This window comes from Drosophila arizonae, chromosome 5 (genome assembly GCF_054131065.1).
Source record: "Drosophila arizonae isolate 15081-1271.41 chromosome 5, UAZ_ARI_1.0, whole genome shotgun sequence".
In the NCBI taxonomy this organism is placed as follows: domain Eukaryota; kingdom Metazoa; phylum Arthropoda; class Insecta; order Diptera; family Drosophilidae; genus Drosophila; species Drosophila arizonae.
The window spans coordinates 25,386,785-25,412,627 of record NC_142925.1 but is presented as its reverse complement, the minus strand read 5'-3'; the positions used below and the strand labels follow the sequence as shown (position 1 = coordinate 25,412,627).

Genomic DNA, 25,843 nt, shown 5'->3' with positions numbered 1-25,843 from the left:
GCTTTAAAACTGCAGGAGAAACAGTTATATCTGATTTGCCACGCACCTAATGGTCGAAGATATATACAAAATGCATTTTCTGATTTACCACGCCCCTAGTGCGCCGATCCTGAAAATACTAGGCACTTTATAAATCGAAGATATACACGAGTGTGTGTTCCACTCATACAGACAGACGGACGGATAGGAATACGGACATTGTACAAACCCAATATACTCATTTCACTTTCGTGAATGAGTATAATTATATCTCCTACATTTTCAAAGCTAGGTTCTCCAAGTCGTACATGAAGTATTTCTCGACGGATTTAGGGGATTGATCAGTCTCAACTTCATCCGCTTCATATATCTTATAGCTTCATATATCCCTTTCTAATTCAGCTCCCAGAGAAACTCATTGAATATTATTGGTTTCGTTTTATTTAGATATAGTTTTTATTCATACGATTTCTCTGCATATGTTTGAAAATTAAGAAGGATGCCATAAATGAAATTAATTGGTAATAAAAGAAAAAGACAAATAAATATATATGTTTTGTGGTTTTTTTCGATTGTTGACGCTCTTTATTCATTTATTATTTTGCGTTACTCTTTTTAATACAATGAAATGCAATCGAATAGGCGTTTATATAGGAGTATAGAGATAGAGTAAGTAGTTTTAGAGAGAGTATAGATGTGTGTGTATGTGAGTGTGGTATGTGTGTTATACATGTGTGTGTTTGCTTTATACATAAATAATTACAATTATGCTGCGGCTTAGAAATAAACATATTACAATTTACAATGCAAAATGCGAAATGGCGGCAAACGGGGCAACTAAATTACAAATGTTAAAATTAGGTGCTAAAATTATTTAATTATTAGTGAATTGATAAAAAAAAAAAACACAAAATAAAATAAAACAAACAAACAAAATATATTAATAGTTGTTGTGGTGCAAATGAATTTACAAATGACGAATGAGCAGCCCATGCCTGGCTGGGCCGGGCTGGCTTACATTTTCTTTCCTTTTTTGTTTTTTTGTTAAATAAATATATATATAGCCGTAGGAGTAGTACGAATGATATATAATAAAAGTTTTCATTTCGTTTTTAATTTTTCTTATTTTTTTGTTTTAGATTTTTGTTATATATTGGTTTTCGTTTAACATAAAATGTTAAATTACAGCAACGCGCATTTAAGTACAGTAGTTTAATTTCAATGTCAGCGTTAATTTCAATTTTAACTTCGATTTCGATTTTTTAATTTAATTGTTTTTTTTTTCTTTTTTTAAATTTAGTAATTTAAGTATTTCAATTTGTTTGCTTTACTCTGTATGTGTGTTTCTGTTATTGTTGTTGTTGTAGTTGCAATTGTTAAAATTGATGCCAATGCTTCTTTTAAGTGTTTAGTTAGGCAATCATAAATTGGTTTTTGATTTATAAATCGACTTCTGTTTCTGCTTCTTCTTCGTCCTGCTCTTAAGTACACACTAATTAAATTTTTCACCTAAGCTTTTTTTTGCATTAACTCGTTCATTGTTGTTATTATAGTTTAATTTACATAAATACATATTGCTACATATAAACTTGACGATCGTTTTTCTCAGTGTTTTGTTCAATTGCCTTTTGTAATTCGTTTTTTAGTATATGTTTATTGTTTTTAAATTTTGTTTATGTATTTGTTATTTGGTTTGCTAATTTGTTTGAACTATTTACGTTTTGTATTTCATTATGTTAATAATATATTTTAATATAAATATACGAGAAACAATTATTGTTTATATATATATATATATATATATATATATATATATATATATATATATATATATATATATATATATATATATATATATATATATATATATATATATATATATATAGAAAAGCAGCAGTTGATTTCGTTTGTCTTCTTTTTCCCATTTAATTCTTTTTATTTTTGATATTACATTTATTTGTTTATTTAGTTACATATTTAATTAATAAATATAACGTTTATTCAGTGTGAATTTTGGTGTTTGTCGCTGTATATATATATATACATATATATACCATACGTTCCATATAGACTTTTGTTTAGTATTTAAAACTTTCAATTTTTAATTTTTTGTTTTGAATTTCTTTATAACTATATACCGACTTTACTAAGTTGTTTGATTGCTCAAAATTGCTTCATTCAAAGCTATTTTCGTTTTCTTTCAATTTTTTGCTAAGCTTCAAAGGGTTTTTGTATTTCCTTTAAATTAGTATTATTACTACGTGCCGTAAGCTGAATGTTGTGCAACACTGTTCTTTCTCTAGCAGTGTTGTGCAATTCAGCAGTTAAACGCGTTTATCCACTTCTTTTTTGCTTTACAAATTCGGTTTATTTTTTTAGTTTTCTTTTCGTTTTTTCTTAATTGCGCCAATTTTTTTTCCTGTGCCTATAAAATTAATTAATTTTGTATACTCTTTAAATTTAATCTTTTAAATTTTTTTTTTTATATTAGATTTTTGTTTTGTTTTATTTTATTGATTTATTTATTTTTTTTTGGAAGTGATTTGCTGTGCGAATTTGTTGTTTGTTTTGCTTGCGTATGAATTTAAAAAACATTTTCATTAAATTTGTTTACAATTTGCCATTTTGTTTTATTTTTTTGGTTCATTATAAAATTTTGAAAATATATTTATTTATGCGTATATACTTAGTTTTGTATTTAGTTTTTCAGTTAATATATTTTGTAATCTCATTGCTAATAAATTTAATTGATTTAGTAAACCAAAGTTTCTATTTATAAATTTTTCTCTTTGCCTTTCAGTGCGTCTAAACATTTATTTATTAAATGGTATCGTTTGCTGACATCTTAAAATTGTATTTAAGTTATGCTTTAATTATGCAACTTGCTTTAACAATCTTCAGTTTTTGGTTGTTTATTAATAAAGCATATACTCATACTCGTAAATAAAAATCTTATTGTCTTTCATTTATGCAGTTCTGCGAGTTCTTCCATGGAACTGATTTGCTTGATCTTTGTTGAAGAGCTGTGAATGTAATTTCATTTTTGTTTTTTGTTTTTTTTTTGGTTTGTTTTTGATTTTGAAGCCGTTTTTGTCATAAACAGAGCTCTAATTACCAGAGTAATTACTAGGTTAATTGGGGAAAATAATTAAAACAATTTCATGAAGTTAAGTTTTTATAGGTTCAATTATAATTATGTTTTTTATTATCATCTGAGTGCCAGAACAAATATTTATGTTATTGGTAAGCACAAATTTTGAAAGCAATTAGTTCGAATTAAATATTTAAATATTTACTTTAGTAATTATAAATTGTAATTACCGGTAATTAAGCTAACTTCAACCAACGATTCGCCTTTAATTTTGATGGATTGTGGCCTGAGTATATATATCTTGTTTGCTTGTATGCCTTTAAGTGTGTATGTGTGTGTAGTGTGTAGTTCAGAGCTGCTTAGTGTTTGCACAGCATTCACTGAGTTCTGCCATATATATATAATTAACTATATATATGTATGTATATGTATCAGTTCATTATATAGTATATCTATAATTTATACATATGTATATATATATATATTAAATTTTTTAAATTGTTTGAACTCATCATGTTCACAATATTTTTCTCATTTGCTTTCATAAATTCTTTGCCCTTTAAAACTTGTCGAAAACAGTTTACGAATATGGCGATATACTGATATACAGTCCACACTCTGCATTTGACAATATATATATGTTTATATATATTTTCATCAATTGATCAAGCCAACTTGTCACGTCTACCAACCGATTGTCAAGGCCCCAGCCATCAGTGCAGCCCATTTACATTGCCCTAAAGCCCACAATTTACTGCTGCTGCTGCTTGTGCTCCTCGCTAAGTACTACGAAAAACTGCGCAGTCTCCGGTGACTGCGCTGCTGCAGTCGGCGTCGCTCGTTGTTAATCTTGATCTTGGCTATGCGTATGGACTCGGGCAGCACGGACGTGGGCGAGGTGGCCAGGAAGCCACTGACAAAGGTCAGCCGACTGTTGCTGTTGCTGTTTGTAGCAGTGCTGTTGCTGCTGCTGTCGTCGTTATCGTTTAAGATATCCTCGAAAACATCGGGATATACGCTAATATTGTCCAGATTATCTATGTCAATGTCGCCCGCCTCGTTGCGCACATAGGTTAGCTGATGGTAGGGCGTGGCCAGCAGTTTTTGTGTCGATTTGCGGAGCGATTTTTTCGTGGTTATTGTTGTTGCTGTCGTAGCAATTGTTGCTGTCGCTCTTGCTCTTGCTTCTGCAGTTGCTATTGGCGTGGGTGCTGTTTCGGTTAGCGTGTTATTTGGACTACTGTTGATGTTTTTGTAAACACTAAACAGTTTGTCTGTTATATGTTGCTGTGGGGTGGCAACAACAACAACGGTTGCTGCAGCTGCTGCTGCCGCTGCTGTTACAGTTTTCGGTGCTGCAGCAGCTGCTGTTGCGAGTGGTGTTAGCAATTGCGTGCTGGACGTGGTCACGATTGTTGCCGGTCGCAACAGTTTGTGCAGTTGCAGTTGCTGTTGCTGCTTACCGTTGCTGTCCCGCAGCAACTGTTGCTGCTGCTCGCTGGGGCTCGCGCTGCTGCCGATACCGCGATGCCTGCTGAGCTTATGTGTGCTCATCGCCAAACCAGACCTTGTTGCCGCTGCTGTTGTTCCGCTTGTGGTTGATGTTGTTGCTGTTGTTACTTCTGATGCTGCTGTTGCTGTCGTGTTGGCCGGAACAGCGTCTACCACATGCTGCTGCGTTGTATGCCATTTGTTGTACATAAGTGTAGCTAGTGTTGCTGCCAGCGGCGTTTGCTCCAGCACCAATTGTGCGCCAGTTACTGCTGATGTTGCTGCTGTTGTTGTTGTTGTTATTGTTGTTGCTGCTGCTGTTGTTGTCGAGGTAGTTTTAGCCACTCGGCTGCTAGTTGTTGGTATAGTTGTTGCAGTTGTTGTTCCTGCGGATGTTGCTCTTGTTGTTGCTGTTGCTGTTGCTTTGGTTTCATAGTTAGCCGTGGTATGTTGTTCAATTTCGTCATCTTCAACCACCTCCGCCTCGTACTGCAGCAGGTCGGTATCGTTGCCGCTGCTTGATGTTGCTGCAGATACTGTTGTTGCTCCTGATGCTTCATTTTCCAGCTCTGTGATGAATGTCGACCCGTCATCGTAGATCCTGCTATATGGTTTAATACTATCTTCTGCTGTTGTTGTCAGCAACATGTTGCTGGCGCTTGTGGTGGTGCTGCTTCTGCCCACATCTGGTGTAAAGCTATCAATTGTAGCTGTGGGCGTGGCATACCAAGTAGTCCAAGGCTCACTGCTGCTGCTGCTGCTGTAGGCATCGTCATAGCCTGTGGAAAAGCTGCTGCTGCTGCTGCTGGAAAGCATATCGTCAATGCTGCTATCAAGTGTTGCTGCGGTAGAGAGTAGCTGCAATTGTTGCAGCTCTTGCTGTTGCAGTTGCTGTTGCTGTTGCTGCTTTTGCTTTCGTGCCTTTCTTCGTCTGCCCTTGCGCTTGCTGGCAAGTGATATTTTCGTCGTTTTGGCTGTTGCTTCTGTTGTTGTTGCTGCTGTTGATGTGGTCGATTTTGCACTTTTGGCAGTCGTTAGTTTCGTTGGACTAGCTGTGACTCGTTGTTGCTGTTGTTGCTCCTGCCGCTGCTGCTGCTGCTGCTGCTGTTTGCGTCGCTGTTTTCGACGCGCCAGCACTGAGGGATCATTGTGATGATGTCGCACCTGATGCTGTTCACGTTGTTGCTGCTGCATCTGTTGTTGTTGCTGTTTACTTACTAATGCTAATTGTTGTTGTTGTGTTTTGTTAGTGCTACTTAGACTATTACTACTATTATGGCCATGATGCGCATGTTGCTGTTGCTGCAACTTTTGATTTTGGTTATTCGATTTGTGGCGATTGTTTTTGTTGCGCGAGACTTTGCGATAGTTGCCGCTGTGACTGCCGCTGCTGCCGTTGGCCATCGTTGCTGCCGTCTCGCGCCATTTTGGTAACGTGTGCTGATGGAAAAACTGCTCGGCATCGATCTTATTGAACATGTAGCAGGCATCGTTGACGCTCTTCTTCGGCCCCACGGGCTTACCTCGGTGTGTGAAGCCGACACGGCGCTGTAGATCGACTACCGAACGGAACACGAAATAACCGTGCACGATGGTCTCGTTGAAGTAGCAGGTATCGCGCAGTTCCTTCTGCAAGAGAGCGAGAGAGAGAGAGTGAGAGAAAGTGAGAGAGTGTTTGAGCGGGACATTAGGCAGGGCAAGTTCCCTGCACTTGACACTGCAATTTACAAGCGGCATTTCCTGGCTGTATTTGTTGTTAACCTGTCGAAAATATTTTGACAAGCGTTTGCAAGTGAGAGGTTAAGCAGCAGCAACACTGACAGCAGCAACAACAGTGAAGCTGGAGTGTGTTTATTTATAAAACACTTGAAATTCCAAAACGACCAACGAAATGAAACGCGGCTTGATTATTGCTGTTGTCGTTGTTGTTGCTGTAGTTTCTGTCACGGCTGCTGTTGCTGATATTATTGCTGTGGCTGCTGCTGCTGCTACTGCTGCTGGCAGCACCTATCTGACTTCCCAATCTGCCATTTCGATTGTTATTCTATTCAAAGTGTTGCAGATGACGCAGATAAGAATTTGTTCAACTCGCTTAGCAATTATGCCATATTTAGTCGTTCCACTTTACGTCTGCCGACCTATCTAGCTATCGGTACTACTTCACGGTATTTATAGCCTTTTAATTGCTATTTTTGAACAGCTTCTCAGGGGCCACTCAAACGAACTCACAGCTGTGGCCCCTCAGTAACCAATCACGGATTGTTTTCGCTGTCAATTGAAGCTACTTGCCTCACGTTTTGTTCAATTCTGCGTTGGCTCCAGCTAAAGTGATCTAAGTCATTTCTAATTATTCAAATATTTTATAGCGCACAGTAGAGTGTCTACGTTTTGAAGTAAGGTAAAGTAACTCGTTATACCATGAACACAATGACAATGGGAAGTCGGGGTATATTGGTTTGCATAAAGTGTATGTAACAACCAGAAGGATTCATGGCCCTGTAAGCTATATATATTCCTGATCAGAACATGCATAATATAACATGAATAACAAAGTAGGCATAACATAACATGTATAACAGCATGCATTATAAGACATGTATATGGTTTAGGGTATATCGAAGTTGAATAGTCTGTACTAAATATATTTTAAATATATTTTATGATTCTATAAAAGTTATGGTTTTTAAACTTAAATTTAGTTTATTGAAATTTGATGAAAAATATAAGAGTGTTTCCTGGTGAAAGGAATTTTCAATAATTATTTTATTTTATCTATGAATAGTTACTTAATTACTCAATATTAATTGTTGATATTATGCGATACGAATCAACAATTAACTTACTGAGTAACACCCAATCTTTGGTATATTGGGTCTACTTCCAAGGTGTAAATTTATCAAACATTTCGCAACCTTAACCTAATCATATAGTCAGAGTTATTAACCTTCAATGGCAAAACTGTAAATAAACTTTTTATAAGAGTCTATAAAGAAGGTGGGGGAGCGAAAAATCACAGTACGAGTATTTGCACATAAATTCAAGTTGGGATTTGCGGCCATAATCGAAAGCAATAAAATAACAAGTGTCAGCTTTGACCTTACAGATATATTAACAATAGTCGATCACACTAGTCATATATGTAATTGCACTCAATGTTGCCGTTGTTTGCTTTTTCCAGCTAACTGTACAAATCGTAATGCGAGCTTTGAAAGGACATTGAAATATTTTTGCAATTACAGCATAAAATGCCTCGTCATTAGATTGATAGATTAGATATATCTAATAAAAGTCATGTACAGCCATTTGAAAAATCTGACGACAAACGCTGAATGATTTTTATGATGACGAATCTATGCAGTGCACTCGACTCTTTGGAGTGCTTGGCCGCACGATTGACATTGGCAATAATCTATTTAGCCCGATAACTGTTACAATGTCTCGAGAAATTCGCATCATAGGTGGACTCCCAGAGCAGTTGCAATTGGGCGTTACGCAGGGAAGCAGTTCTAAATTAATCGGTTTTATGTAAACATTACGCATACGCCGCGTAAGCCACTGAGAAAAACAAAAATTAACATATCGTGAGCCAGTTTTGTTGTTTTCATTCTGCTATCGATTTGTTGTCTCTGAGCAGTTATTATATTTATGTTTTTGTGTCTGTAATTGCATATGAAATTTCAATATTTTAATAAACAGTTGTTTTTTGTTGTTGTCGCGCATTTTGCATGACAGAATTGGTTCAACTGCAACGGGTTTTCGAAGAAAAAAAATACTAGTAAAAATAAATAATAACACTCCAGCAATGGATTTGCCAGAATTTGTGCCTGACTGGCAGATGCCCTGTAATAGGGGCAAGCTAAAGAGTGACAGTTGGTAAAAAATAGTTTTTGTTTAATATCCTAACTAAATTTAATGGAGCAGTTAGGTTGTGTAGTTTTATCTAGTTTTAGCTTGTTTTTTTTTTACTCTTGTCTTTTTTTTATCATTAAAGTATGATAACCTTGGATCAGTAGTAACTACTACAGCATTAAAATTACAATTAGTACCAATATCTGAATCTTCATACATATGTACACTATATATTAATTACACATGTGATATATGTATGTAATCTGATCTGAATGATTAAATTGAAGAAGAAATCAACTGTAAAGCAACTTTTCAACTTATACAGGGTATAATCTACGGCATTTGAAAAAAGCGAAAAGAGAGAGAATTATTTAGTCTTAGCAGCGTGTGAGGCGGCGCTTAGCGCCCTGTCGCCGAGCTGGCAATTTATGCAATTTGGCCAAATCGTTCAAGTATCGCCATTGTCGCTATAATCGCTCGTTTGCATAAAAAGCATTATGTGCTACATGCCATAAATTATAGTGTTTGTACAGTTAGTTTGCATAAAGCGGCGGCGGCGGTGTTTCAAGTACAATGCAATCCAATCCAATCCAATGAAAATGCACTGCAATGTAATCAAATTTGTTACAAGGCGCCCGTTCGGGGCCTTGGCTCTAAGTACATATCATTATATTGTGTGCTGCCATAAAGATGCAATTGCTAGGAAGTGGGAATGCAGTTCAGATTTAACAATTTTTGTTCGCTTTTGTTTTTATCGCCTAGGAAGCCATAAACCGAAAGCTAATGAAATAGTGTCAACTCATTTGAATTTATATTATCATCATCAAAGCAGGGAATCCCAAGAGCTTTGTGTAGATTGAGTTATTTTCAAAATTCGTAGTTTTTATTATCTGTTGTTCCACTGACCCGAATATGTTGGGGGGTATTTGAGGGATCTTTATCGTTTTCTCAAACGTGGTGATGCAATATTTTATAATTATTATATGTCTTATAGATAATTCTTTTAATTTACTTGTCGTCCGCTATAATTTATCAATCAAAGTAGGCGTCTATTTGAAAATTAAATATAATAAATATGAATTAAACATAATTTATATTTACTTAATAAAAAAAAATCATATACAGATACATTTCTAGAGGTAAAAGTTCAAAAGAAAATTTATTTGAGAAATTTTGTTTGTGGCACCATTAAGTTGGCTGCGCTTGAAAATTAACCTCAATTAACTCAACTTTATAATTCTAATCCCTATGCTGGTAATCATTTAAGATTAATAAATAGTTTAGTGTCTTAGACCTGAAATCATTCACAATTTGATCACCGATCGCTCGACTTGAATTGCTTAGTAAATAAGTTTAACTGTGCAGCCACCAACTGTCAAATGCTCTCAAGGTAACTTACCATGCCAACTAATCTCCAGTTGTCGTTGAAACACAAATATCTTTGCGTTTCTTTTGCGAACAGTGCTATTTTGAATTCGTTGTTCACATAGTCCGTGAGGCCGACTATCGTTATATTTTCTGTAAAGAGAAGAAGAAGAGAAACCACATTAGAGGCATTGCAAGTGCTCGCGTCAGCGAGTCTATTAATTGATGCAAATATTTGGCTGGGAAAAACAATTTTAATTAAAAGCAAACACGGATGCTTCGTGATTAAGCGTGTCAAAGCGAGCCGAGATCACTTTGGTCCGGGGGGACAGCGCAGATTTAAATATGTAATCGGAAGGTAATATCAGTATTTGCTATGAGTACGTCGATTTTTTTTATTCAACATCTACATACGTTGGCACGTGTCCCACATTCCTTGCACAGTGGATAAATTATTCAAGGTAACATAAATTGCTATTGGCTTGTATACGGCTTTATATCTTATTAATTTACTATTTTGAATGAGAGTTTATTGGGAATGGGTAATTATAACAATGTATGTATTAAGTAGAACCGAATCTAGCAGTCTAATTGTGAAAATAAAATCTAAGGCGCAGAGCACTTTTTTAATTGTGAACGGTGCACAGTATAGGGGATAAACTATCTAAAAAACTATCGATTGTACATCGATAGTGGCAAATATGAAACAACTGTATTTGTCGGAGATGATAGTATTATTCGAATAGGAAACTTATCGATATATCGGTTCATGCATAGTATTGGATGATATTAATTGAGTGTGAACATGCTGCACTCAAAAATTATATGATCTATAGAAATAGCAGTCTGGGAGTATCGACTACTATGGCTAGTGTGGCACCATCAATAGGGGCCGACTCGACATTAATTGACCCTAGATACTAATAGGAGAAGGACTGATTAATATGAGTTAGTATGAGTTGAAATTGAAAAAGTAAAAATGCTAAATTGTAGATCGAAAAATTACCTTTCCGATGAGGTATTTATCAATATTGCATAAACCGAAAAATTTTCTTTAACAACTGACCGGATTCGAGCTCTATTAAAGAACGCAGGCGGCGCAGTTATCCCATTTAGACCATCCGAAATGTTGGCTTTTCGCTGACTTAAGCAGTCAACAACCTGGCCCACTGTGCCAAGATGGCCAGCATAGGTGCAACTGCGCCAACCCCGCCATGTTTGATATTTGCCTAACAGTTAACAAACCGAAAGGCGCTTCAAGGTGTGCTGCGTTCTAATTTTAAAAGACTGGCCGTTGTAGCAGCAGCAGCACCAGAAGCAGCTAATGATTATTATCGCCGGAATAGAAAATGGGGGAAATGCATTAAACCTAAACTCAAGTACATACGCCCTGCATCGCTCTCTCTCTCTCTCTCTCTTCCTCTCTCTCTTCTCTCTCTGTTTCACTATCTTTCTCCTTCTCTCTTGAGCTGTCTCGCTATCTCATTTTCTCCTTCTCCACTAAACTAAACTAACAATGTATCTTTGGCCACGCCCCGCTGTTGTCATCGTCGTGGAGGCGCAGGGCTATTGAACTTGCGAGCAGGCACAAAAGTCACTAATAAGTAAAGCACTTGAGCGCAACCAAAGAAAGGCAGAATGGAGCAGGGAAAAGCCACTCGAGTTAGATTGATAGGTGACTGGGTTCAGCTTCAGCTTCAACAGAAACGTTGACTGCAACAGTGCCTGCGACAGCGACAGCGACGACGATTGCGACGGCGACGGCGACGGCGACGGCGAAGGCGACGGCGACAGCGTCTGCGTCTGTCAGTAATTAAATTTATGCACAGAAATTCCAGGCAAAGACGAGCGCTGGCAGGTAAAAGGCGGGGGACAGGGAGACGATTGCAGAGTATGAGTGTGGAATGGGGGGAGGGGGCTGCTGTTATTGTGGGCTCTCATATTTCATAAGTCCGACAGGGCCCACGGCCAGCGCGCTTGAGTGACTTTTGTGCTTCACACCTTTTGGCCCATCCAGCAGCGGGCACTTGGCCTGCGTTTGGGGCCAACCAGTGGATGACTCCTTCTAGGCAACTCGATGCTCCGGCCTTTTGTTGCTGTTGTTGTTGTTATTCATGGCGCATTCGCATAACTTATTGATTTCATTAGTTTAGTAACACATACGACAATGGAGAACAGAGAGAGAGAGAGAGAGAGTAAGAGAAGAAGAAGAGATGGGAATACTCTGAAGTTTGCACTTGTGAGTGCATGCCACTGCACCACCAGCTAGCACCAATCGTTCCACTTGCCGCATGTTTATTTTGCTTGAAGCTAAAGTTGAAGCTGAAGCTGGAGTTGGGGCTGGAGTCGGAGCTGGTTGCCTTTAGCCAGCATCAAGTCAACTTTGCATTGTTTATCTTTGGCATTTCCAGTGGGCTCTCAGTGAGTCTTCAATGGATGCATTCGAATGGAGTGTGTGCCGATGAGTAATTGTGCTAGTTATCATGACAGCTAAAGGAATCTCTACAAAAGAGAGACTTTGCATAGAGCAGGTTTTTGAGAACATAAAAGACATTTGGCAGGTGCTGAAAGCCACAAAACAAAAATAATTACCATACTAACTAAATGACTAAAATAATATATGACAGCATCTAGAATCATCTTTGTGCGAATAAATATTGGATCATTTAGAAAAAAATATTAATTTTCATTTCAGTAATTACTAATACAACTAATACAAATCAATATCTATTAGTTGACCTACCTATTCAAGCTGATTAAAATATTTTTATTTTCCTATTTGTATATATTGTATGAAGAGTGATTCTCTTTTTGTCTTAACTTTGGTTTTCTACAAGATTTCATTAGAATTTATTTTCATATTACTATTGTAATCACTTTCAACTTTTTGAATTACGTATACGAACTGATATTACAAAAATTATGCTTTTCAAGTTATTTAAATCTTGAGAAATGTTCATCTGGCTGTACTTTTGATTAGCAAACATTTTCATTCTCTTTCTACTTCAATTGGGATACGAAAATAATCATTGAATTGGAATAATCTAATGGAAACGCCTCTGACTAAATGAAATGTTTATTTTTAATACATCACGATGCTACGGAAATAAAACGTAGATCTTTTTGGCTTCAAGAGCCGAGAGAGTCACATAAAATGCATTGGAATTTTTATGGCCATTGATTGTAGATATTTGAAAGATTTTTCGGTTCGGATCGGTTTGTTTTTCACTCAATAAAAAGCCTCGATCGAGTCGGAACTTATTAACTTTTCAAGTTGTTTTTGTGTTTGTTGGTTGGTTGTTGTTTTTATACCCTGAACCCATTGAAAATGGGAAATCAGGGTATAATGGTTTTGTTGAAATGTATGTAACAGGCAGAAGGAGGCGTGGCAGTCCCCACAAAGTATATATATTCTTGATCAGGGCGACGAGCTGAGTCGATTTGGCCCTGTCCGTCTGTCTGTCTGTCCGTCTGTCCGTCTGTCCGTCTGTCCGTCCGTCCGTCTGTCCGTCTGTCCGTCTGTCCGTATGTTTGAACGCGTCGATTTCCGAAGATATAAGAGCTAGAGACTTGAATTTTTTTTTAAATGACCGTATATACAGCGCGGACGTCGAGTTTGCTTTTAAAATTCGAAAAATCATCCCGTTATGTTTTTATCGAGTAAAAACATTCAAGTTCAAATCCGATGCCTCTATAGCTAATTGTGAATGATTTTTCTTTTTTTAAAATTTCTCAAATATTCAATATAATATGTAGATCATATGCTGAAAGTTTCATTAAATTCCGTTCAGTCAAAAATTAATAAAAAATAATCAAATATTTGGCCAATTAACAAACGCACGTGCAGCAGCTACAACAAAAACATTCGTTGAATCACATCAGCTGTTAGTTTCGTTTAGTTTTGGTAGATGGCGCAGCAGCAGTGAATCTATTTGAGTTTTGCCAGCGCCACCAGCAGGAGTGGGGTGGCCTAGTGTGTTAGCTGGATGACGCTCGATCAAGAAGTCGCGGTTCGAATCCCGATCGGTGCAACTGATGTTAATTTTTTTTTAATTGTTTCAAAATATTTTTATATTTTCATATATGCGTTTTCTATTTTATTTATATTTTTAAATACACCGAAATTGAAATTTTAACTATACTTTATGTGCGTTTTTAATAGTTTGGTTATTCTAGCAGATTCTTAGAATCAAATCAGCAGTTAGTTTCGTTTAGTTTTGGTAGATGGCGCTGCAGCAGTGAATCTATTTGACTTTTGCCAGCGCCACTAGCAGGAGTGTGGTGGCCTAGTGTGTTAGCAGCGTGACGCCCGATCGAAGAGTCGCGGTTCGAATCCCGATCGATGCAACTGATGTTAATTTTTTTTAATTGTTTCAAAATATTTTTATATTTTATTAAATGAGTTTGGTATTTTATTTATATTTTTAAATACATTGAAATTGAAATTTCAGCCATACTAAATGAGCATTTTTATTTGTTGGGTTCAGGGTAGTATCTAGTCGAGCACTCTCGACTAGAATTTTCTTACTTGTTTTTACTCGTCTTGTTGATTTCTAATTAAGTTATTAGTCACACTGTGGAATTTTTTGTTATTTTTCTGAGTCTGTCTGAGTCTTTAATTTATGATTTTTTTTCTGTTAAAAATTTGTGTTGGGTTTTTAGAATGGGCGTCGCGTCCGCTATCGATATCAACATCTGTGCACTTAAAATGCATCATCGTAAATATGGCAAAATAAAGCATTAGGCCAAAGACCTGAAGGCCTTCTAATTGTTAGATGTTATCATCTTAGATTGATTTTGGGGCGCTTTATGCTTATGGTTATGGGCTATGGAGGCGGAGGTCTCCGATCGAGTGGGAGTGCTCATGTGTGCGTGCGTATGTCTGTGTGTGTTTGGAGTATTTGGTGTGGATTTAATGAAAGTTCTTAAGGGCCAGAGTCAAGCGAATGTTATTGATTTGTGTGTTGTGAACCAGCTTATAATTCAAATGTGTATCTGATATTGGAAATGAGTTTTTGTAATCAAAATTAAAACATGAAAGTCCTATATTATCGATTTTTAGCTCGAAATTCGCTGCGCAGTTGGAAGTTCTACCAATTGTTGAGAGTTGATGAAATTAGAATAAACTTAAATGTTGTTATGATATCAACAATGATCGACGTATTTTTTCTGAGCATTGCATACGATTTGGAAAAAGTTCCACAGCTTTTAAATTAACATAAACTCGCATTCCCAGCCATTGAGAACCATAACCTATCTTAAAATCAAGCTCGAGCTGTTTTTATTTGATACATGGCGTCCAGCTGTGAGCAGATTGCCACAAATATTGATATATAATGTCAAAACGACTCAAATCTAACGAAATCACATTAAAAGACAGAAAAGACAAAAAACATTAAGTTGAATCAGTAAAAGATAAACTCAAATTAAAGTTCAGGAAAACAAAAGGCGACAAAGAATAAAACCGAAACAACACAAAACAAATAATAAACAAAAAGAGAATAAAAAATACAAAGAGGAAGGAAAACAATAGCAACAAAAGTTTTAATCAAAGATGCACGCAATGAGGCTCATCAACATAAAATTAAAAAATCATAAAATGCTAAACTGCACAGCATGAACAAAATGAAAATGAAAATGAAATAAAGAGAATGCTAACACCAAAATCTGACTTTGCTATAGCCGAGCATATTGCCGGGCTCCACATATCTGACAACAAGCTGGGGCGTCAAAAAGCCGCCTAATTGCGGCATATGCGAGGGGCATGTGAGTGGTTCGTGAGGGGCATGGGTGGGGCAAGCGCGGCGCATGGTGGAATGCCAAGAGATTTAGATTTTTATGACCTTACGATGTGCATGTCACACAGCTGGTCGCATTGTCATTCCATCAGTGTGATAAGCATCGCCCCATGCCGCGCCCTCCTCGAGCCCAAGTCGATCACAAAATACACGGGTTACGGATCGCACGTAGCTGCCATCATTTGAATTTTGATTGAACTCAGCTTTGGAGCCGGTGGGCGTTCGAAGCTTGATAAGCATAAATTGCGGCTTATCGATCGATCGGGCTGCATCCATGCGAAGCGATCTCTATGATAATTCTTAGCGCATTATTTTCGACTAGATCATCAGCTGCCTTTTGCACTTTCACTGGCAGAGAGGAAAGTCGAATAGAGCTATTACTAGCCGGAGATCGTGTGCCTTTATAGGTTATTCAAGATTCATGATCATGTTTACATACTTCAATATCTTCCAATATTAACATCGTTTATTTAATTTTAAGTATTCAGGACTTGAAATCAGATATTTTTAAAAGCTTTTTTAATTTAACAATATGCATATATTTGCATCTGCACATTTGTATAGAATATTATTAGAATATTAAATATGTATTAAATTTGAGGCTTTAAGAATACTAAAACTATACACGAATCATTGAGCTTCAGCTTTGTACGATTTTATTTTTTATTTTTTAAAGAATTTAGAATAAGAGAATTGTTTAACTAAAATATATGTTAATTGTTAGCCCAATTTTTAGTTAATAAATTGAGCGCTTTTAGAGCATTTTTGTATTCGATTTTACAATAGAAACCCTTTAAAGTATTTTATCATTTTCTGTCACTGTCTTCCGTTTTGTTTGGGTTAGTCGTTGGAGGGTTCGACTTATATCCTTGGTCACCAGTGCATTGGCCCTATTCCAAGAATGTTGTCTGAGGTCCGAGTCTGGCGGCGACTGCATTCCGGGAACTTTCTCGCTTTGAAGCGGACGGCGACTGTGGCGAGGTCTTAGATTACGTACGTATTTTGACTGCGCGGCTCTAAGTAATTGCTTCGCAGCAACCACAACAGTCAAAGCAGCAGCAGCAGCAACAGCAACAGCATTTGTCACATGGTGCAGCAACTACAACTAGTCGCCGCCTGGATTGGCCATTGGGCAGCCGCGTCTCGCGGTTGGATGTTGCACCAACTAGTGCGCCGCAACGTCAGTTATTGACGTTTTGTCACGTTTCCTGGAAAAAACCGTTTTATTTGCTCGACGCCTGGCTTTGGGTTTGTTTGTAAGCCGATGCCACAAAAGCAAAACAAACTGCAAAACCAACACCAGCACCAGCACCAGCAACAAAAGCAACAACAACAACAACTGCAACATACAGGAAAACAAACTTCAACTTGGAGCCGTTGCACTTGCCTGCAGTCCCATTTATCAGTGGGAGCTGAAGTCGGCGCAGCCATAGAGATGGACTGAAGAGGGGGGGGCCACGGAGAGGGAGAGTGAGAGGGCGAGGGAGCGGGAGCGGGAGCGGAGGCGTATGGGCTCTCAGCATATCTCAGTGAGACTCCAAACAGCGTTAATTGCATTGGCACGCCCGCCAGAGTGGGCAGAGAAAGGGGAAATGGTGAAGGGCTGGGTGCGGGGGTGAAGGGACTGAGAGTCGAATGCCACAATTAGCGCCTTTTAATGTGGAGCGTACTCGACTTTTACGCACGATTCCTGCACAGACGCCACTCACAATTGGCTGCCCAAGCGGAGGCCACAGTGTCAATGAGTTAATTAGTGCACGATTTGGCCGAGCCCCTGCTCCACTCCGCCCATAGCCCCTCCACAGACAGGCCTTAGAGCTAACCGCTAAGGGCCAGACCTGCCTGTGTGTAAGTGTGTGTGTGTGTGTGAGCGTGACTGTGTGTGTGGGAGTCTTCTATCTCTACACATAAAAAATAAAACAAAATCTCGACAAAAAATCTGTTTTATCGACGCGCTTTTCTGGGTCAAATGCGCCTCGCATAATTTATGTAGCGCTGATTGAATTTTGTCGTCTACCAAAAAGGGCAATTAAAATTATTGAAAATCCCACCAGAAAGCCCAAAAAGTAAATTTATATACATCTTTTAAAATTTCAAATAGATAAAGTTGATTGAAGATGTACGAGCTCTCATGAAAATAAAAATGGAAATGAAAATATAAATGAATATGCTAAAAGGCATTTGCTGTAAAGCTCCACACTTGAAACAAAATGCATTCGAGCTTATCGAATTATTTAAATATTTGCCTTTTTGTCAAGTTTTAATGCCAATTTGATGTTTTAGTAGTGCATTTAATGGTCATATAAATTCAAAGTAAAATAAAGCTATGTATATACAGTCATATATCACAAACATGGATATACATACATATTTCTCAGTGCTTAACTCAGCAGTATTTAAATACTGCTCAGACGTATCACAATTAGAATTTTCGTGAAAAAATAGGTTAATACGTAATTAAATATTACTAAATCATAAATACTTCACAAACGCTTTAGTCTTTACCTTTTGAATTAATCATTTGATATATATTTTTCGTGATATGCCACATATGCAAAGGAATGTGAAGAAGATGAAAGCTATTAGAACTTCACACAATTCTAAAGCAAATACAGATAAAGAGGGAAGTTGAATGTAGAGCTTTGTTGAGAGGTGTGGCACTCTGGTTACACAATCTCAATCTCAAGAGGAGGGCAGCACCAGTTCAAGAAGAAGAACACTGATAGAAGATCACTAATAGAGTAAGGACGCTGGTGATAAACAGGAGTCTGAGTAGTTCCCGTGTTTTGAAGCTGTTCAAATTGAATCAATGTATTCTCAATACTTAGTTTATTATATTAATACCCTATTAATTATAATCTCACATGCATGATAATTGTTAAATGTGTGTGTGAGTGTATGTAAGTGTGCAACTGCTACTAGCTACGCATTCAACCCATGATCTGGGTATCTGCTGGTCGTGTACTGCCTACTAGATCCTTCTTACTTGCTTTTATTTTAAGCTGAAGTCTACAATTCCAAATTGGTTGCATAAATTGCATAAGCTTCGTCCGAAATTTGAGCTCTTTTTAATCGAAATAGCGCAGGTAATTTAATGCTGCTGCTATTGATTTACGCAAAAGATAAACGTGCAATTAAAAGTTGCTCGCGCCATTTATCAATGCAATGCTCAGCAGCGGGTGAGCCGTATCGATGACAACAGCAACAACAACAACAACAACAACGGCAGCAGCAGCAGCAGCAGCAGCAAGAGTAACAACAGCAAAATCAGTAGCAGGAGCAGCAAAAGAAAAAGGAATAATAAAACTTAATAACTACGGCTTTTTCGATGTTTTATATTGAGTACAGTAAAGTGGGACCACACGCAGGCGGCATGTTATTTACAGTTAATTACAGCTGACTGCAACGAAATGTAAAATTACATCGATGGTTACAGCAGCAGCAGCAGACGACAGAAACAGCAGCTGCAGCAGCAGCAGCAGGAGGAGCAGGAGGAACATTTCGCCCCGGGGAAGTTTGCCCTCTTTGTTTATTGTTTATTTATTTAGCGGGCTTGCGGTTTCGCTTTCATTGTTGTGGTGGTTGCAAATGAAAAATAAATTGAAGCTGGCATTTAATTAAGTTAACTGTAAGCATTGCTGAGCAGGCGAGACTGAGGCGCGGTTGAGGGAGTGGGGCGTGGTCAGTCGCTGGAAATTTATTTAAAATAAATACAAATAAATCACTTGGCTGTGTGTGAGAGACGGCTAATTGCAGTTTTATCAGTGCAAGGACGCCTTTGGCCTATTCAAAGCATCAGGTTGCAATATGCCACATGCAACATGCAACGTGCAACCTGCAACAGCAGCAGCGGCCACAGAAACTCTTTGGCGTGCAACAAAGTCAACTCGCAAAGAATTTTATTAATTAAGTGCATGGGCAGCCACTTACAAGCCGTTTAAACGGCGTGTTAGCCAACTTGAAATGGGCCTGATAATGTGACCAGCACAACGGCAACAAAAACAGAAACGAACTCGAAATTCGGCTACGCATTAACGCAAAGTGTCAACCGGGCACATAAAAATACCAAATGGTATCTGGGATTTAGCCGCTTTGGCTGCTTTAGATTTGTTTTTGGTTTTGGTTTTGGTTTTGGTTTTGGCTTGGCTTTGGTTGCCCGGTGGGCCACACTTGTTTTCATTTGGCCGCAAAGCTCTGTCAAAAATGTTCGCTCATTTGCGACTGGCTCACAAACTGCCCAGTTTGGGGTAAGCAAATATTTTAATTTTCTTAATACCCTGTAGCTATTGAGCAACATATATTTATAATTGTTAGGCATATTAGTCTAAAAAATTCTAATCAATTTTAAGCTGTATATATATATATGCTTAAGCTATATTTATATTTAAACTATACAAATAAATAAAACACTTTTTTAATAATTTGTTCGTATCTGAAAAATCGACAAGCAATATTTTCAAACTAAAAATATCTATATGTCATTAATTCAGATTTTCATTACAAATACCTTTAAGGACCTAAAGTAACTAGAGTTTAATATCTATACAAACTCATTTAAGTATGTGGGGTTTGGATACCCGACTTACCTTTAATGAAATGAGTTGGTTTCCTGATATAATCGGTATTTGTAGTATGTACGAACACGAAAAGTGTTTTCATGCTTTTTAAATTTCATTATAATCAAACATCAGAGATGCAAGTCAAGGAATCCGATTGCATCGCACGCAATGCAAACCTCAAGTTACAGGGTAACTCGTAGTTCATGCAACTTGGAAGTAGAGGCCAGTGCAAGGCAATTTGCTTTAGTTAAGTTTTTAATGTGCTGGCTTTTCTTTTAATTCTCCTTCAATAAGGCGCTGAGTTATTGTGACAATTTGAATTGTTTCCGAATTATTGGTGCAATGCAATGCGAGCAGAATTTATTGTCGAGATACGCGCAGAAGCATTGATTACGCCATCATAAATTAAGATATGCCTGGCACTGATTTATGCGGACAGGTGTTAATTGTCATCGATTGGCCAATGAGTAAGTGTCCATAAGTATGCAGGCAACTCGCATGTACACATGTTTATACACGAATATCCCAATCCCAATCAGCAGGAAGCCGTTTGGCGTGGGTGCGGAAAAACAAGCGCTAATTGAATGCACTTAAAAAGCCCGAAACAACTTCATGTTTTCGGCCCCTGATAAACTGGACTTTATGATCCGTGTAATAACCACCAATCCGTATTTATATGTATTTACATAAACTAGGCAACTTTTAATGCGGGTTTCATTTGCCAACTGGACCCCATAGGGTTTCCAACACATATACCTCTGTGCATTGCGCACATATGGACTCACGACTGTTGCTGCAATATGGTTATGAAAGGCCTAGGTAAAGCTGCTGCTGGGAGTTACGATTCTGATATTGCCGAATGTGGAGCAAGAGAATTAATGACAGCACGCTCTTAGTGCTCGCCAGTGATAGCAAAAGTAGTTGCTTATCCACCCACTTCAGAGATTTTTTCTTGAAGATATTCGAATCTAATAATGTATCTGTGATATAGTGATGCATATATTTTTCTTGCTGACTTTGTCGTTCCTTGAAAGGCTATCAACCACTGTCACACAGACATAAATAAAATGAAACTAATAAGAGTAATGAATTAGTGAATAATGACACTACAAATATTTTATTGACCACATTTATACCGTATGACTGGGGTATCAGTTATCCTAGGAAACAGCTAATTACAAGTGCAAATGTCAGCTAGAATCAACATAAGAATAACACCATTTGTTTGTTATTTTACAAAGCCTTGAACCCTGACCCATGTATGGATAAAATGTAATAATTTTCATGATCGTTTCAGTTCAACAGTAAAAATACAATTTTTAAATTCTTCCTAGTATAATATTAATAAGTTGTTGTCTTCGATCTATGATCTGATACAACCGTTACACATTTTTTAAATATTTATTATTATATATATTATATTTATTAAGGATATTGACAACAATATAGTCAGCTTAAAGGCAAAACAATTACAAAATATATACTACATAGCAAAAGGAAAACAATCCTTTCAATAATACGTATGGGGCATTTTATTTGCCTCTCCGGCAGGCTATGCTCCAATAGCTACTGATATAACCCAATTTTCTTAAAGATGAATCATCAACTATTTATCATTTTCAATTCCCTAATATAAGAGCAGTTCCGCTCTTCCTAAGCGATGATCTAGATAGTTTTCTGACTACAAACTGCTGATGCATTGACTTGAACCTGTCCAATTTCTACAGCTGATGTCCTTTAGAGCTCGCACTAGAAACTATTTAATGGACCACCCAAAACAGTTTTAGCTGGGCAAAAAAAAAAAAAAAAACAAAAAAACGACTTTTCTAGTTTCGCCCCGAGGTTTTAAATCTTTTAAGGGGCGTAGTCTTGGCACTTACAACATAATTATTATAGAGGGCTCTTAGCATGTCTGGACTGAGATAGAGAGGGAATGAGATACAGAGACGTAGGCAGAGACAGAGATGGGAGCATTTTAATGACGCCATTAATTAGCAAAAATTACCAACAATAAGAAAAACTTCTATACAAATTTAACACCCTCAAGGGATAACAGATCTCTCTGTCTCTCTCTATCAAGAGGGGCATAGTCAGAGAGGGAAAGACTACAGTTGCCCAGTTCTATTTGTCTGTTGTAACACCTTTTGATTTACGTGCGGCGCAGAGCTCGTGGGCCATAAAACAAAGTTAGAACCTTTTTTGTTTTCTGCTATTTTTTTGACCAAGTCGGAACCAGGTTTAAACCGGGCCATGTAACGCGGCAGGGCGCCGTCTGTCATAGCAATTTTGGCCCAGAGCGCCTGCCAGCTAGCAGATGAGCGGGAGCAACTGAGAGCATGTGCAAAAAAAAGAAGAAGAGGAAGGCCTGGATATAATAAAAATGTCATGTCCTTGTCTGGTCTTGCCCAGTTGTGTGTGTGGGCCAAACAGGATTCGGCCAGGTCCAAGGTGTTAAGTGCGGCCGGCTGATATGTTGTTTTGTTTTGCTTTTTTCAGGTTTCTTGTTTTCTTGTGCCTTTTATTGTTTTTAACTTTTGCCAGCCAGGCTATTTGTATTCTTTGTTTTCTTGCTTTGTTTTATTGTTTTTCTCGTGTCATTATTTTAGGTTTTACATTTGTTTGTTTTTCTGCGGGCCTCGACAGCAGCAACAGCAGCAGCAGCAGCAGCATCCTATGGGGCCTATATCATCCGCAGCTCTTCTCTGTTTCTTCTGACATTGAGTGACATCGCAGTGCAACTGTCAATGTTGCATGGCATTTGCTGCAATGTTTGAGCTGAAGCCTGTTCTGCTGGCCTAGCTTCGGCTTAATTAAGGCTTCAAGTGTAAGGTGCTCATAAAATGTTGCCCCACAGCAAATTATGCGCACACACACATCGGCTACAGTGAATACCCTCTACTGAGTCCCTGCTGCCTTATTTTCTTCGGGCTTATTGTAAATCGATTCGTTGGAAATATAAACTTGAACCGTTGCACTGACAATGTGGACGGGCCTTGTTGTTGACGTTGATGGTTCACGATGATTAAGTTCGATGTGGTGGGGCTTTCGTCAGCAGTGTTCAGTGGAGTTGATCGGTTACTATAAATTAACTTTAGAAAATGCGATACTCAAGGCTGCATCACCTGAGCTAATGTTAACATTTGTACATTAACTGTTAAGTATTCCGAAAATATCTAGTATTTTATGAATTTAATTTTAATTTTTTTTTTTCAATTATTTGTTTTGGTGTTTTAATTTTTATTTATTATTATTTTATCCTGAAAAAAGGGTTTCAGCGAAAGATAAAGACTTTCAGAAGATAATAGAAAAAGTCGAAATTGTTTGACCACATTATTCCCTGAACCCCTGGTAAGAAAAACAGAAAAAATCATCATGGATACAAATTTGACCAAACTTTGAAGGTCAGTTCCAATATAGACATATTGACATATGATATACTGATATCAGTTGATCATTATATTATACCATGAATCTATCCTTAAGTTCTTCAAGTCTCTTGCTGGCGCCTTAGCTCATTTAATAATTTTGCGTTAATTTGGCGCATTTCTCGCCTTTCGGCTTTTGCCAGACTTGGCGGTCAATGTCCTGTCTTAACTTGACTTTTGGGCCGAGAGTTTTGTTTTATGTGGCCAAAGTGCTGAACTGTTACCTGCAAATCTTTTCAGTCGACGGCGGTTGCTGCGTCCCTTTAATAATGAGATAAGAAAACATTTTACGTTCGTCTTCTCTTATTCTGCTGTTTTCTTCTTATTTTATTTTATTTTGGACAGAGTGCCGACTGTGGCAGCGACAACGGGAGCCACTCCACGCGGATAACTCTATTAAAAATTATTGAAAGCATTATTTTATGGCAGTTTGAGGCCGTTGATTGCTTTTGCCAGCGGAAATCGCTTAATGGTATTCCAAGGAAACCATCTCGATAGCCTTTTGGCCATCCCTGAGCTTATCGACTGGACTATCAACAGGGTGGTCTTCACACCCACCATGAGAAGCTTACGTCAGCTACCCCGTTATTGGTATATCGGCCCGCAATTACCTGCTGCTACAAATGATGTGCCAATTGTTTGCCATCAAATAGTCTGGTGCCAGACCCTGCTGCCAGCCTCGCCAGCCCCGCCAGCCATCGATATTTGCTCGATACTTGCGCTCCCCAAGACCTAGAGCCGATGGGGCAATTACGAGTATTACAAATGTTGATCCAAGGTGTCGGCAGGCACGTATTGTCATTTAGTCCCAGATACGAAAACGTAGGGAAACACGAATGTGAATACCACTACGTGAAGGTAAGAAGGAATAGATATGCGACTGCCTTCACAGAGATTGTGACTATGAATATACATATATCAATGAAATTTAAAAGGAGCTTGAACTGGTTGTGAATTATAAGAGAACATCTTTTAAGATTGTGTATGTTATATGTATAGCTGAAATACTGTCGACATAATTTCCAGTCAATAACATTACCAGTGTTTGTAAATGGTATACATATTGCATTTAATTAATGTAAAATACCTTATTATAAATATTTAATAAATAAATATTTATAAATATTTAACTAAATATTATATTTAATTATTGTTGAATATTTAATAAAAAGTTCATGAATATTTTATTAAAATATAATATAAAAAAATATATAATAAAAATATTCCATTTAATTTTTTTATATTTAATAAAATATGAAAATATGTTTTATAAAGTATAATTTTGCTCATTGCGACCTGAATTATAATAATTCTGAATTAGGTTTTGCTTATTAACACTTATTAATTAGCAATGAAATGAACAATACAGTATTTTCGAAAATCTTGTTGAGAATAATAAGAAGAAATATAGTTTCAATACATTTAAATGAATATTTCGTTTATAGCCGTGATCTCGTTCATCAAAAGCACATTTCTCAACACTGGCACACCTGGTGGAGTGCGGCTGGCATTTGATTGGGGCAGACTTGGGACATTTGTTAGCCAGGCGTCGCGTGCAGCGCCCCAACGAAATGTGCCCCACACAAATGCCAGACACGCAATTTGCGTTAACCAAGCAACAAAAGGCAAAAAGAACAAATATGCTCGAAAACAGACAGAAATCGACGTCCGCCTCGGCACATTAACAACTACCTAAATACACAAGTTTTTCGCATTTTATTACATTCGTATGATTAAAAGGTTCATTTGCATGGGGAAGGCGAATCAAACTGCTTCAAGTGTACGATAAAAGGAAGAAGAAGAAGACGCTGCCTCGACCAAGACCAAGACCCAGACCCGGCCCGAATTCGAGCCATGCAACAGCAGAAGCCCATTATACGGTAGTATTTAGGTATGTGTTATACTATGTAGAGTAGAGCTCCAAAAAACTCTGAACTTCATAATTTGCATAACTGCACGCGATGCCGACGGCGCCGACGTCAACTTTACGTAATTGGAAAGTGGCTGCTTAGCAGGGGAAAGAAATAAAGAGAAAATGCCAGAAGAACGAGACGTGTCTTCCTTAAAGAGGAAGAGGGGCTGGGGAGGCAGCCCACCTCCTTTTGATATTCAGTCACTGCCACCTTGTAAACGAATTGATTTATTCGTGCGGCACAAGCCAACTGACAAATTAATGCATTTCCGCTCTCTGGAGCTTTATCATTATGGCTGCCGACCCGACCTGGCAGCTGTCAGCGAGATGTTGGCCAATCTTAAGCACGTAAATATCTAGATATATGTTACCAT

The 25,843-nt window shown here is 37.6% G+C and overlaps 1 protein-coding gene across 13 annotated transcripts in view; it reads right to left on the bottom strand.

Annotated features, from left to right (window-relative positions):
• Positions 1-402: 402 nt before the first annotated feature.
• The window catches only part of ths (thisbe), a 91,592-nt gene continuing 66,151 nt past the window's right edge, over positions 403-25,843 (bottom strand). For 12 of the 13 annotated variants that reach the window (XM_089472253.1, XM_089472256.1, XM_018010307.2 and 9 more), the window contains 2 exons: positions 9,810-9,928; positions 403-6,190 (listed from right to left, as the gene is read on the bottom strand). In XM_089472253.1, the coding sequence (XP_089328379.1) occupies positions 3,857-6,190; positions 9,810-9,928 (2,453 nt within the window). In that variant the 3' untranslated portion in view covers positions 403-3,856. Of the gene's footprint in view, positions 6,191-9,809; positions 9,929-10,189; positions 10,383-25,843 lie in introns of those variants that run through there. The other variant, XM_089472264.1, reaches the window with a different exon arrangement.